The 17,767-nt window shown below is 46.9% G+C and overlaps 1 protein-coding gene across 1 annotated transcript in view; it reads right to left on the bottom strand.

The window, feature by feature from the left end:
• Positions 1-17,767, bottom strand: part of KMT2E (lysine methyltransferase 2E (inactive)) — a gene marked incomplete in the record, with an annotated part of 3,388,239 nt that overhangs the window by 2,034,088 nt on the left and 1,336,384 nt on the right. Inside the window, 1 exon segment of the mRNA XM_044088526.1 lies at positions 6,859-7,086. Within this exon segment, the coding sequence (XP_043944461.1) occupies positions 6,859-7,086 (228 nt within the window).

Here is a 17,767-nt window from a genome sequence, read left to right on the forward strand (position 1 = left end):
TTTAAAAGTAAAGGCTCTAAAGCGCCGGTGTGACACGAAGGTGGAACGGTGATAGGTTGAATGGGATTAGTAGGCTCCAGAGCCCACTGGGACGGAGCCTAAAGTAAGTTTGCCAGCGCCAATGTCTTCAGAAATCTGCGTACCACTCTCTCAATATCCTCATCAGATAGGCTCCTGGAGGACCTGGAGGATAATGTGGGGGACCTAGACCGCTGAAAAATTGGTGATCTGAGTGTCGGAGAAACTGGACAAAGTTCAGCCGACTGGCTCCGACACACAGATTCAGTTAGATTCAGTTATTGGCTCCATAACTTTTGGAACCGAAACTGATTGCTCCACAACAATAATCTCCGTTCGCACTGAAACCAATGGAGCCGAAGAGGAAGTAGTCGATTTGCATATTTTCTCTGGAGGTCCCGAAGATACCGAATGAGTAGGAGACCGCCTTTTTGCATGTTTAGCTTTGTCTTTTCTAGGTGAGGGCGACTTGGAACTAGAGGAGGAAGAAGCCAATTCTTCCTCAATGGAATGCTTTAAGAGACCTTTAAGGATAAGTTTGTTCTTCCTCTCTTGAAAGACTCAAGGACTAAAAGCATGGCAAAAGGAGCAAGATTCTTGAAGGTGAATAGCACCTAAGCAATATATGCAAACGGTATGCTTGTCTGTCAGGGACATTTTTTGAGCGCATTTAGAACATTTATTAAACCCCGAAGGTTTATAGTCTTTCAATTCTTTAGACATATCTACCACCAAATATAGACACTAACACAGACAAGGAATAAGTAAAATTACAGTGACTAGTACTAAAACAAAACAGGAACTACCTCTAATTTAAACGGTTAGCCCTGAAGGAAAAACAACAGACAGAGGACTAGGTCCTCTAACTTAAACGGGCCTAACCCTTTGTGAAAGGATAGCTTTAGAAGATTGGGCTAGTGCCTAGTTGTTTCCCAACAGCAAACCCAACAGCGAGTGCAGGGATACAACAAACAGGCCTGCAGAAGAACGGCCAAGAAAAAAACAAACACAGCAAACAATGCTACATAAGGTCTACCAAGAGATATCAGAACTAGTAACGAATGCTAATACAGATTAATAAATTTTTTTAAACACTATAAAGTAGAAGAAGAAAATATTCCACTTAGCCACGACCAAGAAGCAGCACTTCTGAACTTGTCAAACGGCAAACGAGATCTGGGATATGTCAGCAGTGCATGCTGGGATACCTCCTTACCACGAGCCAACTAGAAGACTTTGAGCTAGCGAATTGCCGAGTCGGAGCAGAGGATCAGCTCCAAACCCAAGTGCAAGAATGAAGGCGAGATAGGACTACAGAACAAACTCCCTTAAGAAAGGCCTTACATAGTCTAGAAGAAAACGTGGGGCTTTCACTTAAGTGGAAGTTGTATATAGTCACCAATTGAAGTTTAATTATCAAGACGCTAGCCTCAAGTTGAAACAAAAAAGAAAGGAACAAACTGTCAGGAAAAGAAGCTGAGAATGGATCTATGTCATGCTGATGAGCCCACAGACAGAATCTCTTCCATTTGCTGGAATAAACCTTTTTAGCAGAAGGCTTTTGGGAGGCTAAGATAATGCCCTTCATAGGAGAAGGCAGTTTAAGCTGGCTGACAATCACTGGAACTGGAAGTATCAAGCTGTCAGCCTAAGGTACTGAAGGTTGGGTAAATGAGGTCCCCAGGGATGGGAAATGAGATCCTGGGCTGGATCTAATATCCAAGGTAGATATTTCAGACGAGACCAAAGAAGGGAGAACCATGTCTAACGAGGCCAGAAGAGTCAAGGAGGATGGGATGAGTCTTCAGATGACACGCTTTCTATAAGACTTTGGGAATGAGGGGAGTTGGAGGATAGGCATACAGAAGACCTGGCAGCCAATTGTGGACCAGAGCGTCCCTGTGAGGGGATCAGGGCAAAGTATTTGATGCATTTATGACTGATCGGGGAGGCAAACAGATCACAGCAAGGGAGAATCCAACGGTTGAAAATCTGACTCACCCCTGACTGGTTCAGGGACCACTCGTGGGGGGCTCAAGATAGATCTGGTGAGCCTGTCTGCCAACACTCTGGAATCGCTGTGAATATGCATTGCAAGAAAGTGCCCGTAGGACATCACCCATTCCCACACCCTCATGGGCTCTCTGCACAAAGGATACGATCATGTTCCCCCCGTTTGTTGATGTACCAGACTACCGCCATGTTGTCTGTCTGAACTGCCACAGCCCTGACAGGGAGATAGCCCTGGAAGACTTGCAATGACAGGAGGACTGCTCTCACCTCTTGGACTTTGATGTGCAACTTGGTCACCCAATGGGGAACACGTGCCTTGGACCATCCTTCCCTAAAAATGCCCCCCACTCCAACACGGAGGCATCCATGGTCACTGTAGCCTGGGGCTGAGGGAGACAAAAGGGTCTCCCTAGCAGGAGGTTTTTGGACTGGCGCCACCGTGCTAAGTGATGCCAGCAAACCTGATAGACCCTGACTGCCATGGACATAGGATGGAGAAGAGCCGACCACTGCACCACAAGGGTCCAGTGAAGAACTTGTATGTGATACCTGGCGAATGGAACCATTTGAATTGTTGCCATGGAACAGAGGACTTGTAGAACCAAATGGGTAGGAACACTCTTCTGATCCAGAAGAAGGTGGACTTGTTCCTGAACTGCGTCTACCCTGCACAGGGAAAGAACTGCAGTCTCTGACATATGTCCAGAAGAACCCATATAAATTCTAATCTCTGGCACTGAGCAAGAAGAGATTTGGAAAGGTTGACTGTGGTGCCCAGGTCTTGAAAGAGTCAGAGTGTGTAATTTGAGGCTCAAATGAGTTAATGCCCTCTGGGAGCCAAGAGGAGCCAATCATCTATACACGGAAAGACCTGAAACCCTGCAGCCGGAGATGGACTGCTACCACTGCCATACATTTGGTGAACACCCTGAAGGCTGAGGTGAGACCAAAGGGCAGGGGTCAGAAATGATCGTGATAGGCACCCAGCCAGGAGCACAAATATCTCCTGGAGCGTCTGTTGAGTTTTATTTGATAGCATGCATCCTTGAGATTTCACCAAGCACAGCCAATCGTTCCTGCACAGAATTGGAAGAATGGACTCAACAGTGACCATCCGGAACTTCGACTTCTTGACTACCAAGTTCAAAATGCTGAGGTCCACAATTGGACACAGGTCCCCAGCTTTCTTAGGCACTAAAAAGAAGTGAGAGTAGGTTCCGGACCCTCATCCTGTTGGGACCCCCTGGATGGCTCTTTTTTGAAGAAGCTCTTGAACGTCTGAGAGAGCTAACTCCCTTTGGCAGGGTGGAACATCCGGAAGTGATTTTTGAACTGGAGGGGGCTGATCGATGTATATGAAGTATCCCCTGGACACAATGCTTAGCACCCAATGGTCTAAGTTAATAGCAGCCCAAGCCAGGGGATGTAAGCAGATATGGCCCTCGACTGCCTCCAGGGCAAGACACTCAGGCAACACTTCAGAAGCGCTGCAGTGGCTTCTCAGAAGCCCTGATTTTGCAGACCTCCTCTGTCTATAGGGCAGTATCTTACCAAATCCCACTCCCTGTCCGGAAGAGGATTCCCAAGGAGAATCTTGGAAGAAAGACTGAGCCCTGTGGAACCACAGCTTCTTACTACCCCTCTGATTCTTGAAGAACTAACAATGGGGAGTCGAAACTTGATCCCAACTGTGAACAAAGTCTTCCCTCCTGCTCGCTGCAGGTCAAAGTTGCCTTGACAGATGCACCAAACAAAGTATATCAGTCAAATAGGGCATTGGTAAAGGACACCTTGAAGTTGTCCGCAAACTCACAAAGGTGAAGCTAGGCATGGTGCCTGATAGCAATGCCTGTGCTCGCTGTTCGAGAGGTGGCCTCAGCCGCAACAGAGATCAACCTCATCGAGGCATTAGCGAGGGATGAGAGAGCAAAAAGCTTCGGAGAGACTAGCCTAAGGCTCTCCAGAGGCAGCAACTCAAAGGGAAGAGGAAAGCTCCGACAACAAATCCCTTTGTAGCAGTGTGAAATATGACATGTAATTCGTAGTCCTCAGTCTGAAAGTAGCTGAGGCATACACGCTCTTCCCAAAATGGTCATTGGCCCATGACTCTCTATTTGGGGTATGAACCATACAGCTCTATTCCTCAAGCTCCTTTTTGGTGGCTGCAGCAACCACAATGCCATCAACAGGGACACTCTTGCTCCAAAAGGCTTTATCCTTAGGTGGACTCAGCAATTTGTCCGCTCTCTTGGGGATTAGTTCTACTGTGTTTGGTTCCTTCCACACCCTGCTGGAATTATGCTGGACGAGGTCATCTGCAGGGGGAGACACCCAGGGGGAAGACAGGCCCGTCCCGAAGGCCTTCAGGAACACAGATTCCTCAGAGCATGGGGTGAGGGTAGACCAACCACCCCACTCTTTCAGGATCTCGAGAATGTCCCCAAAGGACACCTCCTGGGACGGAAATCTGGGGACCTGTTCTTTTCCTTGAAATCCCTGTCCTCAGTGACAGACTCTCAAGGGGAGTCCAAGTGCCTCCTACTGCATGTCCTCTTCCAATGAGGCTCCTCCACAGTGGGCTCTGAGAAGAACTTAGATGAGGAGGGTACCCCGATGGGGGAAAAGCCCTTCTGAAGGGGCTCACAGAGGGCTGACTCCAAACGGATGAGGACCCACCACCCAAGGCATAACAAGGTGGGGGTCCAGAGCCAAGGGAGAGGCTGCTGACTATCTGGAGACTGTCCCCTCTACCGCCAGGAAGGCCGACGGACTGGAGGAAGCCCCACCTTCATACCTGCCGGGTACAGCCGGCCAACCCGGGCGGAAGGGAGGACCCCAACACAGCACAGACGTACCCAGATGATATTGGTCCTGAGCTGTCCAAAGAGGATGCTCCAGAGGGAAGAGAACGGTCTAAACACTCTGGACAAGATCCCCCACCCCGATGGCCCCCACGGACATCTCGGGCCCGAGGCATCTCCAGTTCCAACGGCAACAGAGCTGAACTTGCCAGGGACCCAGGCGGTGTGGGAATGGAAACATAACTAGACACAGACCGCCTCTCCCTGGGGATGCTCTGACCCTGGGGAACCGAACTTGCATGAGCTGGATGAGGAGAAAAAAGCTCTGATGATGGTGAAGAGCCCCTCGGCAAGTGGCTAGAGGACGGTAACAAGCAAAGTTCAATTTGGGCTTTAAAGAAGCTCCTCATCATCCAATCCATGTCTGAAGGGAGCAAGCTTCTGGTAGACTTGGAGGAAATGAAAGATTGGTCTGATCAAGCTGAAGGCCTGCGGTCTCTGAAGGAGGACCTACTGGACTGTCTCGGATCAGACTTTAAGAGTGGCATGGGTGTCATCAATAACGACAGGCATAAAGGATGATCTGGCGGCAGTAAGGACCCAACGGACAGATCTGACGTACCAGTCGGACCAGAGGGGTTTTTGGATCTGATCGGATCAGAGGACCTCTGAGGAGTCAGATCCGACTGTGGGAGACTAGGTTCTCAGAGCCAAAGACCCTGGAGCAGATAACCCTGAGGCTGGACTCTGATCAGGGGAACTGGGATCTGACAACCTCGGCCTTTTTGCAGGAGTGTCCCGAGAGGAAGAGGGCTTCCTCTTGGGATCTGGAAGTGCTTTAGAGGGGGAACCCGGCACCAGGGGACCCCCTTTAGCAAGCCCTTTAAGTAACTACTTATTTCTCCAGTCTAGGAGAGCCCTGGGGTTGAATCTCACATAGATATCACATGCACCTCTAAATGGGGCTCTCCTAGACAGTAGATGCACTCCTCATGCGTATCCGTGGTAGTTAACTTCTGACTGTATGAGGTGCATTGTCTGAACACAGAGGGTTTGTCTAACATCCTAACACACAATCCACCCAGAACACACACTACACACACACAAACACAAAGGAAAGAGACAGAAAGCAAGGAAGGGAACTACCACTAATGGAACAAGACAGGAAACCCGGGAAAAAAACTAACAGACCGAACAACAGCTAACAGAGGGGGAGGGAACTAGGTACTAAAAGATAAGAGAGAAAGGGGAGAGAAAAAATCCCAAGAAATACAAAAAGGAGCTACTTGTCTCTAAAGAAGGCTTGAGCTTCAGAGAGCATGTCTACTCAGAATTCGCAGCAAACGAGATCTGAGGATTATAGGTAGTAGGGGATCTTGGGAGGGGAGGAGCTTGAGCTCAGGAACTTTCTTTTGCACTGCTGGCTCGGATCAGAGGTTGAACCCAAGACCCATCCATGATCAGTAATGACATGGACAGAATCAGATCAAAATGTCTGTAATAACAGTACAACAAAAGACCATCTACTATAATTGAAGAATGTATTAATGTTTTTCACACTGTAGAAAAAAATAACTAATGGTGCACCAGCATGAGCCACTACAAACACAAAAGTACTGTGGTGTTTAAACAGGACCCAAGGCACTGACAGCAGAGAGAAAAACTGAACATTCAGCCAGTGCTTACTATATACACACATTCTCCTACCAACCAAACTACCTCAGAACACTGCTGAAAGACCACGGTTAGTCCTCAATGGTAATAAGGAGGCAGATCATCTCTGTATGGGAAAAGGGAACATAAAGGTTAATTCAAATGTTATGACTTACTGTTAGTGATTCTTACCAAGCTACACTACACAACTACCACAATAACTGCCAATTCAAAATGGTGCTTGCACGGTTATGTTATTCTATTTATGAATCAGACTCATTTTCACTAAATACAGATCACCTTTAAAAATGGCGAAATTGGAATAAAAAAAATCACAGATCCTGAAAATGTTTGCAAGGAAAAAAATTCTCACCTCTACAGGTGGCTTGAACGGTGATACATCGCTACTCAAGTCCGACTGATTGTTCTCCTTTTTGCTGTTTCCCTCCCCCAGCCCAGATGCTAGACGCTGTGCTTCCCGCTGAACATCTTCACTGTACTGATTGCTACTAGCTTCTTCGTAACGGTCCATCCACAATTTAATTTTATTTTCCCAAGTGAAGTCTGAATGGTCAGAAGAATCAGCATCTGGAGGAGAACTCTGTTAAATACCACAAACCAGGTACAGCAAAATAAGTAAACAATGGAATTCTCAAAATATCAAGCAAATGTGCTACTGACAGCAGTTGGATTTCTAACTTACCATAACTGTAGATGTTTGAGTACATCAGTGTGTTGCAGTACTCATTCTTTGGACTTCTAGCCATGCAGACACAACCCATGACCGACCTGAGTACCAGAATCTTTCACCTTCTCCTACTGGTAGATGTTTATTGTGGACTGATGTCTGGATGCCGGGGTATAAACACAGCACCAGCCAGCTCTACCCTCAGGGCCTCCTTGTCCAGGCTCTACAGAGTCCGATGGCTCTGATGTGCAGCACATCTATCCCAACTGTCCCTATTATGAGACATGGTCTTAAACCTAAAACGGTAGGAAAGGAATGGGGTTGGTGGTGTTGAATGAACACATGGGGGGGGGATGGGAAAGGTTACTGCAACATTGAGCTACATGAACAACTGCAATTATGGTAAGTTAGACACACAACTGTGCTATGTTAATCATAGTCACTGTTGCAGCACTGATCTTTGGGGAAAACTTCCAAAGTTTCTAGGTGGGCAGTTAGACAGGAATCTTATCCAGGGATAGCAGACTCTGCAGGATGGCAGAGACAAATCCGGATCTTGAACTTGGGACAGACTCAAGGTGGTAATGCTTGGTGAAGGTGTGAACAGAAAACCATGTGGCAGCATCTACACTGACCTTGTGTGGACACTACTTTCAAAAATGCAATACCGGTGGCTGTGTGTGTGGTGGATTGTGCTTTAACCCTATCAGAAAGTTGCTTTCCATGCTGAAACTTTCAGAAAGAGATGCAGTTTTCAATCCATTTCAAAAGTGTTTCATAGCTTTTACAGAAGGAAAATAGGATGTGCTAGTTATCAATAACTCGTCAGGTTTGCTTGGGTAATTAGTTTTATGGGTGTAAAACCTTAACTGTGTGTACATCCAGGGAGGGGAACATCCTCTCTCCCTTGTTTTGAGAACATAGGGGGGTGAATAGGTTTATGGGTTGTTACAAGGCTAACTACCACTACGGCCCTTACAAGCCAAGCTGAGCACCCCAAACCAATTGAGTCCTCCTAAATATCATGGGTGTCTAAAAGGGGGCATGTTAGCATGGAGGTAACTAAGGATTTGTAGGAGGATTTTAATTAGGATAATACTTTTCTTACTGATGGCCTCTGTCCATAAAGGACATGGGAGACAAACCAGGGATAAATTTACAGTTTCCCATCAAAGTATCAAGGTTTTATTTGAATAGGGTCAAGGAAGAACTCTGTTTTACATGGATGGGAAGCCTATTCCACAGTGAAGGGATCCTTTGAGACATCTCTTTCTCTCCAGCATGTTCGGTTTATGCCATAAGTGAAGTTCAGGTCTCTGGATCTAGTGTCTCTGGTGCTGTTTTGTGCATGTGCAACAGATCCATCAGGGCTGGGTCTGAGGAAGCCCTGTAAAAAAGGCAAAATCCCCTCTCAGCAGCCTGTAGAAGACTGCATACAGACACAGAACCTTTAGGTGATCAGTGTAGGAAAGGGTACTCCTACCTGAATTCTCCTGCTGTGTTCCAAATATTGCAAGTGTCTGGTCAGGAACATGCTAAAGGGGGCACTGCATTCAGTGGCAGGTCTGATATAAGCCAAGCAGAGGGGTACTACATAACTTCCTTGGACTTGGATGCTATACCCTTACCTATAAACTGGGTGCCACAGAATATTCTTATCTTAGCTACATGTTGGTCAAAGGCCAGATTGCTGTCTACATATGTTCCCAGATCCCAGACTACTGGGTCAACTCTTGGCCACATTTTATCGATGGAGTAATTAACCTGGGTTGACAGCTCCCAAAGGACATTACCATGGATTTTTTGGTATTGAGTGTTAGTTCATAGCTTTGGCACCAGTCATTTGCCTCTGTATTAAACCCACTTGCAAGATGTTACTGTCCTGGGCAGAATCTACAACAGCTGCCAATTTACAGTCATCTACAAACTTAGTGAGAGAGAGGCCTTGAACATTAGCTTTGACTTCCGAGAAATAGACGCCAAAACAGGACTTGCCCAGCACAGAGTCCTGGGATACTCCACTGGTGGCCGGTCTCTTGGTGGAGTTGGTCTCACTGATCCTGACTTCTTGGGTCCTGTCTCGGAGCAAGCCAACAATCCAGCAAATTATGTAAGGATTTTTGCCTAGCTCGCCAACAATGCCTGAGTGGGGCACTGTACAGAATACCTTACCAAAGTCAAGATATGCGTATGCACTGTTTTACCCTCATCCATTGCCTTCCTGACCCTCTCAAAGAAGCCTATCATGTTAAGTAGGCATGACCTTCCATTAACAAAGCCAAATTGGGAGGGGTCCAGTGACTGCAGGTTGCCAATGTCACTGTTTTATCATCTCCATGATAACTTGTTTTATGACTTTGCTTATTAGATTTCTCAGACTGATAAGTCTGTCGTTCCATAGATTGGTAAATGGTCTGCCTTTGTGGAGAGGAATAACTGTTGCAGTCCTCCATTCACTTGGAACATACGTTGTTTTAAGGATATATTTGAAAAGTCCAAGTGGTCCTGGTAAGTCGTGTTTTAGACTGCTCAAAGGGCAACCAGAGATGTTGTCAGGACCCATAAAGGCAGTGTTCTTGACTTCAGCAAGTGTCACCAGCACCTGGTCCTTGCTAATAGTTGGGAGACGTAAGTTAGAGAGGTTTTCACATGGTGCAGCTGGGGGGGGGGGTTCAGATAATTAAATCAGCCAGCAGATTTGCTATATCACCCTCATCAGTAAAGGTAGCACAGTTTGCTACCAGTTCAGTACACTGCTGTGCATTGCCTTTAAGATTCTTAACACAGCTGCAGGCGGCCTTGTGATTGCCCTTAGGCTGGAAGGCTATCTAGACCTCAGAGTTGGCCTAGTTGGACTTGATTAGAGTTTTATTTTCTTGTTCAGTTGTACAAGAGAGCACTTTTCTTAGAGGGAGTTCCTCTTCCTGATTTTAGCCATTAGTTTCTTTCTTTTATTCTATACCCTGTTCCTGTGAGGATTCCACCAGTGGTGTTTACTTTGGGTTTATTTCCAGCAGGTACGGCATCATTGATGCACGACTCCACATACTTGTACAGGGATTCTGTGATTTTTCTGTATAGGTAGCTGCAGTCTCCGGGTTAGAGGAACCTTGAATTTTGACAGAGAGTCACCTAACAGGATGTAGTTTGCCCTAAAATAATTCAGCAGGGTTTTCTGGGTTGATTTTATACTTCAAAGGTGACAGCTTTGTGATCTGACTTCACTACTAAGGAGGACTGGTGGGTGCAGCTCTTTCCCATGTTGGTGAGTACTAAATCCAGTATGCTACATCCTATGCACTATCTGTTCCACACTGTTTGTGTTAATTGAGAAGTACTGTTCCTGTGTGTTTGAGGCAGTGCACATTTCCCAGTCTATGGAGGGGTAGATAAAGTCACTTATGAATAGGGAGGCTGGTTGCATGGTCAGTGCCTCTAGTAGGTTTAGGTAAAAGTTATGAGACTCTAGGGATACAGATGGTGACCTGTAGCTAGCCATGGTATGGTGAAGGACTTTATCCATGGTGACTTGCACATGGGTGAGCTCCATGGTATCATCCTATTTAACCAACCTGGAGGTATGTTTGCTACAAATGTAGATTAAGAAACCTCCAACCCATGGTTCCAGTCTGTACTGTTGCTAGTCTAAATAAGTGGAAGACACTGCAGCCTTGCATTTCCAGAGTACTTTCTACGGTTTGATTCAAACAAATTTCTGAGACCACCTCTGGCATAAAGGAACAAATTAGTTTCCTGGGTGATTCTGCCCTTGTGCAAGACCAATGGCTAATTGTACATAAGGGCTTGAAGTTCAGAAACATTTCTTAGCTGATATGAGTACTAAAAGTAGGACTACTTTCCACATCAATACTTACAGGGGCTGAAGATGCCAATTCAAAGGGTAGAACAGCAAGTTTTTAAGTACAAAATTCAGGTCCCAGGAGTGGGAAGGGTTCCCTTCTGGGTGGCCTAAGGTGTATGATCCCCTTCAGAAATTGTTTCATGCAGGGATGGGAATAAATAGGTGTAGAAACTGGAAAACAGGCTGTGATGGCAGAAGCCTTGATGCTTGACTAAGTCAGTCCCTGCTTGAAGAGATAAGAGAGGTATTCAAGTACAGTAAACTCTCAGTTAACCAGCACCCATGGGGATTGGTAGATGCCAGATGAAGAGAAGTTATGCCTTACCATAACGTTCCATCTATGTTGCCGATCTTTATCTATTCTGGACTAACGGGTACGATTTCGATCCTCAGAACAAATCCAGTCGTTACACAGCTTGCACCAGCCAAAAAAAAAACTCTCTCAAACTACAAGTCTATTCACAATTCCCCTCTCTAAATTACCTCAAATCGAGTTTGCCTTTAGAGAAGAATACTACAATGAAAGTCAGAAGCCGAGTACAAGGCTCCCAAAACAATAAAAAACCAGGACAGGATATCGCTCCACCAGAAACCTGCAAGAGGGGGAAGGCGAGAGGGATGCAAGAAAAGATGAATATCGACTACACAGACAGAACTTTATGGTAAGATATAACTTCTTTATCTGACGTTGCCACCCTTCATCTACTCTTGACTAATGGGACAGAGTCCCCAGCTACCTTGTATCCTGGGAGTCCTTATGGAAGGATATTCCTGAACATCATAGAGCCAAAAGATGCACTCCCCGTGGAGACCATACCTGATTTTGTAATGTGTAATAAAGGTATGAGGCTTAGCCCAAGTTGCAGCGCAAATGTCTGACACTGAAGCTCTGGAATAAAAGAATGTAGAAGTCGCCACTGACCTTGTAGAATGTACCTTGACTGGTTTTGAAAGTGTCATATTCATCTTTTTGCATATGAATGCTATACATTCTCTCAACTACTTGGAGAGAGTTACCTTGGAGACTAATCTTCCCAAAGTTGCACTGGCGAAGGATACAACTGATCAGATCATCTAAATTGTTTCATTCTATGTAAATAGAATCACAACTGCCTATGTACATCCAGGGGGTGAAGGCAGTACTCTCCTCTGTTAGAATAATTAGGGGAAAATACTGGTAAGTCTATAGATTGATATTAGCATCTGATATCACTTTAGGCAAAAAGGTCAGATTTGTTCTGAGTGACACACTGCCCTTATGGAAAATTAAGTAAGCAGCTTTAGAGCACAGGGCTTGTAATTTGGAGACTTGTCTCGCAGAAGTGACAGCTTCGAGAAATAATTTCTTCCAAGAGAGAAGCTTTAAATCACAGATAGTTACTGGTTCGAAAGGCAGTGCTGTAAGTGACTGCAGTACTAAAGTCAAATCCCAAGGCAGGAGGCTATCCTTAAAGGGGGGTTTCAAGTGTATAATACCTTTTAGGAAAACTTTGCAAAGCCTATGGGAAATCAAGGGTTCGTCGTCCAAACTGATATGAAAGTTCGAAATCGCTGTTAGAATAACTGACTGTAAAAGCAGAGATTCCCTTATTAAAATGGCAGTCAGAAATTCCAATTTTTTTTCCTACTGGCACTGAAAAGGGGTCTAATCCATTATCATAGGCCTAGACAGAAAATCTCTTCCATTGGCTTAGGGAGAGTTCTAGTGGATTGTTTATGCGATGCTAGCAAAATATGCCTTACGAGAGAAGGTAAAGCATTATGTCTGGTGACTAACAGAAAAGGAGGAACCAAGTTGTCAGCTTGAGAGTTTGAAGGTTGGGATGCACTAGTCCCTGAGGGTAGGACAGTAGATCCAGGACTGGCTCCAGAATCCATGGTCGGCAAAGCAGATGAGGCCACAGGACGGGAAACTTTTAGTTATGTACTTACCATAACTTTGGATGTATGGGATCCATCTCGCCTACATTCATGACAGATGGGTTCGGAGCCGATCCATCGGCTCCGACTCGGCAACTTATATACTAGCACGAAGTCTCTCATTGGCTGGGCTATACCCTATCCCAGGATGCACTACACCTGCTTCCCCAGATCTTGTTTGTTCGCTTTCATACTCCCATGTAAACACAGAGACACTATAAGTCACTATAACCAACTAAAGTTCTTCAAGAAAGAACGCCAAGAAAAAAGTGACTACAGCTCCTCTAAATCCAAATGGCAGGGGGAAGGAGGGTGGGTACTTATGAATGTAAGCGAGATGGATCCCATACATCCAAAGTTATGGTAAGTACATAACTAAAAGATGTAATGGGATCCTATCTCGCCTACACTCATGACAGATGGGACAGCGTCCCTAGCACCTACATCCCGGGTGGCTCATTGGAACACACTCCTGAGAACCGTGGAACCAAAGGAAGCTCTGCCTCGAGAAACCACATCCAATTTGTAATGAGAAATAAAAGTGTGCGGAGAAGTCCAGGTTGCCACAGCACAAATATCATCAATGGATAACTTGGAGTGAAAAGCTACCGAAGTAGCCATTGCCCTGGTAGAATGAGCCTTGACTGGAAAGGGAAGGTCTTTATTGGCCTGTGAATACACAAAAGTGATACAATCTTTAATCCATTTTGATATGGAGGCTTTTGATACTGGTTGACCCAATTTGTTCGCTGCAAAAGAAACGAACAATTGATTTGATTTTCGCGTTTGGCGGTTCTATTCAAATAAAAACGTAACTGTCTATGTACGTCCAATTGATGCAATGTATATTCTGCGTTACTAGAGAATTCTGGGAAAAACACAGGGAGTTCTATGGTTTGTTGCAAACAGAAAGAAGAGGCCACCTTTGGAATAAATGCAGGGTTCAATTTCAATGAAACTCTATGTTTGTGAAAAATCAAATAGGGAGGATCAGAACAAAGAGCTTGAAGTTCTGAAACTCGCCTAGCAGATGTTATGGCTACTAAAAAGGCCGTTTTCCAAGACAGAAATTTTAAATCAGTAGTAGCCGCTGGTTTGAAAGGATGGGCAGTTAGGGCAGCCAGAACCATATTCAAATCCCAAGGAGGAACAGGATGAGATAAAGGAGGCCTAAGGAGCCAAGCCCCTTTAAGGAACGCCTTACAAAGTTTGTGAGACATCAATGAAGGTTCAAATGAAGCATGAAAATTAGAGATTGCCGCTAGCTGAACCTTAATGGTAGAAACTGAAGAGCCCGACTGAAACAGGAAGGCCAGAAAATTCAGAACCTCCGATACTGGAGCAGTGAGAGGGTCTATACCCCGTTCTTGAGCCCAGAAGGCAAACCTTTTCCATTTACTGGAATAAAGTTTGATGGTGGAAGGTTTATGAGAAGAAGACAGAATGTGGACCACATCCGGCGAGAGCATTGTCTCGGACTAAGGATGGAAGTGGAGTAACCATGCTGCCAACTTCAGGGACCTGAGAGACGGATGAAGCCGTCCTGACTGATGAGTCAACAGGTCTGGCACCGGCTCCAGAAACCATGGACCTTCTATCGCATGCCTCTGTAGGAAAGGGAACCAAACTTGACGAGGCCAGTGTGGGGCAATCAGAATCATCTCGCTCTCCATGTAAATGGCCTTCTGTATCACCCTCGGTAGGAGGAGCGGAGGGAAGGCGTAGAAGACCGGGGGCCAGCGTGAGTCAGGCGTCCCTGGGAATCTGTCCCTGGATGGGAACAGTGTGAAGAACTCTCTGCATTTGCATTGTGGGGGCTGGCAAACAGGTCGCAGCAAGGAAGACCCCATCTGTCGAAGATTTTCGCAGCTATACTCTGAGGGACCACTCGTGGGGCAAGAGAATGGTCCTGCTTAATCTGTCCGCAATCACAATGGACTTCCCGGTATGTCGTTGCCATTAGAAAGCGGTTGGTAGCTACCGCCCAGTGCCAAAGTCTCATGGCTTCTCTGCATAGTGGGTAAGACCTGGTACCCCCTTGCTTGTTTATGTACCATACTACCGACATGTTGTCGGATAGGATATAATTGGGCCCTGCGGGAGAGCGTGATGGAGAGCTTGGAGTACCAATAGTACCACTCTCATCTCCAGGACATTGATATGCAAATGTGTTTCCTGGATCTGCCATGTGCCTTGGACCGACCTGTCCAGGTAATGACCCCCCACCCTACCTGGGAGGCGTCCGTGGTCACAGTGGCAAGGGGCGTTGAGGAACAAAGGATCGCCCTTGGTTGAGATTCGACTGTAGGAGCCACCAACGCAGATCTCGACGGCAACTTTCCGTAATTATAATTAAGTGGTTCAAGGGCAGTTCCTGATAAGACCATTGAACCGACAGTAGCCATTGTAGAATTCGCATGTGAAGTCTGGCCAAGGGAACTAGGAGTATAGTCGGCCATCGAGCCCAACAGGTGTAGGATCCCATGGGCCGGCGCTCTTTCTAAGTGAAGGCAGGATTTGACTTGACCGTGTAAGATCTGAATTCTTGCTGCGGTAAAAGGCGCATTCTATCTGTGTCTAAGTCTGCGCCTATGAAAGAAATACGCTGAGAAGGCTGTAGTACAGATTTTTGCAAATTGAATGTGATCCCCAAGAAACGGCCCAAGGTGAACGTGGCTCTGAGCGCTTGGAGAAGTAGATGCTCGGAGGCGGCTGTAAGGAGCCAGTCGTCTAGATAAGGAAACACCTGGAATCCCAGACTTCTCAGGTGAGCAGTTACCACTGCCAGACACTTAGTGAACACCCTGGGGGCTGTGGTGAGACCAAAGGGCAGTGCTCGGAATTGGAAATGACTGGCCCCGAGGCGTAAATGTCTCCTGGACTCTTGAGCTATGGGAATATGACAGTAAGCGTCCTGGAGATCTACTGAGCACATCCATGCATCTTTTTCCAGCAAAGGAAGAATAGATTGAAGAGTGACCATTCGGAATTTGGACTTCTTGCGAAGCGATTCAATGCACTGAGGTCCAAAATGGGCCTGAAGTCCCCTGTCTTTTGGCACCAAAAATAATTTTGAGTAAGTTCCTAATACGATCTGGTCGGTGGGGACAGGCTGGGTGGCTCATTTTTCAAGCGGCTTTGAAATTTCAAATGCAGCCAGCTCCCGCTGACTGAGTGGCACGTCCGGGATTTCCCTTAAAGAAAGGGGGGGTTTGCTGAAAGGGATGACATATCCTCCGGTAATAATGCGAAGCACCCACTGATCGCTTGTAATGGATTCCCAAGCTTGTGGATGCGCCAAAGCGACCCCGACTGGCTCGGAGTTGCACAGTCGGGCAACCACTCAGGCGCTGGTTGTATGAAGAACCACGAAAGGAATCGCGGTCTCCAGAGTTACGGGGCCTCTGCCACCTCTGGGGCGTCTTCCAAAATCCCCCCCCCCCTGCCTCTGGAGGGGGAATCACTGGGTGGAGTAGAGAAAGACTTTTGGGATTTTTTAAACCACATTTTCCCTCCTCTCCCAGCCTTGGGATAAGGCCTGGAAGGAGCGGAATAACGGGCTAGCGGCAGTCAAAGTCTTGCCCTCCTGCTCGCACCGAGTTAGCGTGTCCTTCACCTTGGGTCCAAACAAAGATGACCCATCAAAGGGGGCGTCGGCGAAGGAAGACTTGAAGGCCTCCATAAACGAACACAAGCGTAACCAGGCTTGTCTCCTAAGGGCAACGCCTGTTCCCGCTGCTCTACTCACCCCTTCGGCCGCATACGAGATGAGCCTCATGGACAAGTTAACAATAGAACAAAGAGTAGTCATCTGTGCGCCAACAGTCGAGGCCAGCGCTTCAGGTAGATTACCAACAAGGGAGTCATTTAGCTCTTTGAGAAGATCCCTTTGGAGCCTTGTAAAATGACATAAATAATTCAACGACCGTAAGGAAAAGGCCGCTGAGGACAGGGTGCGCTTCCCGTACCTATCCATACTCCTAGAATCCTTATTAGGAGGATGAATAGACGTCGAAGCCTCTGCCACGTCCTGCTGTGTGGCAGAAGCCACCACCAAAGCATCTACCGGTACACCCTTTGTGAGAAATTCTTTCTGTGGGGGAGCTGACAAGAATTTATTGGGCCTCGCAGGCACCGGTTCCACAGAATCAGGGTGTTCCCACACCCTTCGAGAAATCAAATCAAGGAGTTCATCGAAGCGCGGAGACACCCAGGAGGCGGAGGGCTGGGCCCCAAAGGCCTTGAGGAAGACTGACTCCTCAGTTGAAGGGGTTTTGGCTTGCCAGTCACCTCTCTGTCTCAGAATCTCCAAGATAACTGAGAAGGAGATATCATCCGAAGATGATTTGGGGGACCCTTCAGCGTCATCGAGGTCAGTATCCGATGTAATAGACTCATCTTGGGAGTCTACGTGTTTCCTCTTACACAATTTCTTCCGTGGGGTTCGTCCGAAGCAGTTTGGACGGACCACCCGAAGAAGGAACCGATTGGGGTATCCTCAGGCCCTGGGGCCCGCTGCGGGGCTGCAATGCAACAGAGGCACCAGTCTCCAAATCTAGGGACGGTGAGGTAGAGTCTAGTTGAACCGGCAAGGCATGGCCAGCGCTCCTCATGGCCTCAAAGGCCGGACCTCCAGAATCCAAGGAAGTCACTGGTCTAGAAGCCACGATGGCACTGGGAATTCCAGCAGCCGATGCTCCGAGAGGAAGACTAGGCACCGAAGCACCTAGTCCCAAAGTATTCCCTTCGGGCCCGGCTGTAGAGGTCGCAGTACCAAACCCTGAACCGGAGGACAGGGTAGGAAGCATGGTC

Source organism: Protopterus annectens, chromosome 11.part0 (assembly GCF_019279795.1).
Source record: "Protopterus annectens isolate FY-2018-M chromosome 11.part0, PAN1.0, whole genome shotgun sequence".
NCBI lineage: Eukaryota > Metazoa > Chordata > Ceratodontiformes > Protopteridae > Protopterus > Protopterus annectens.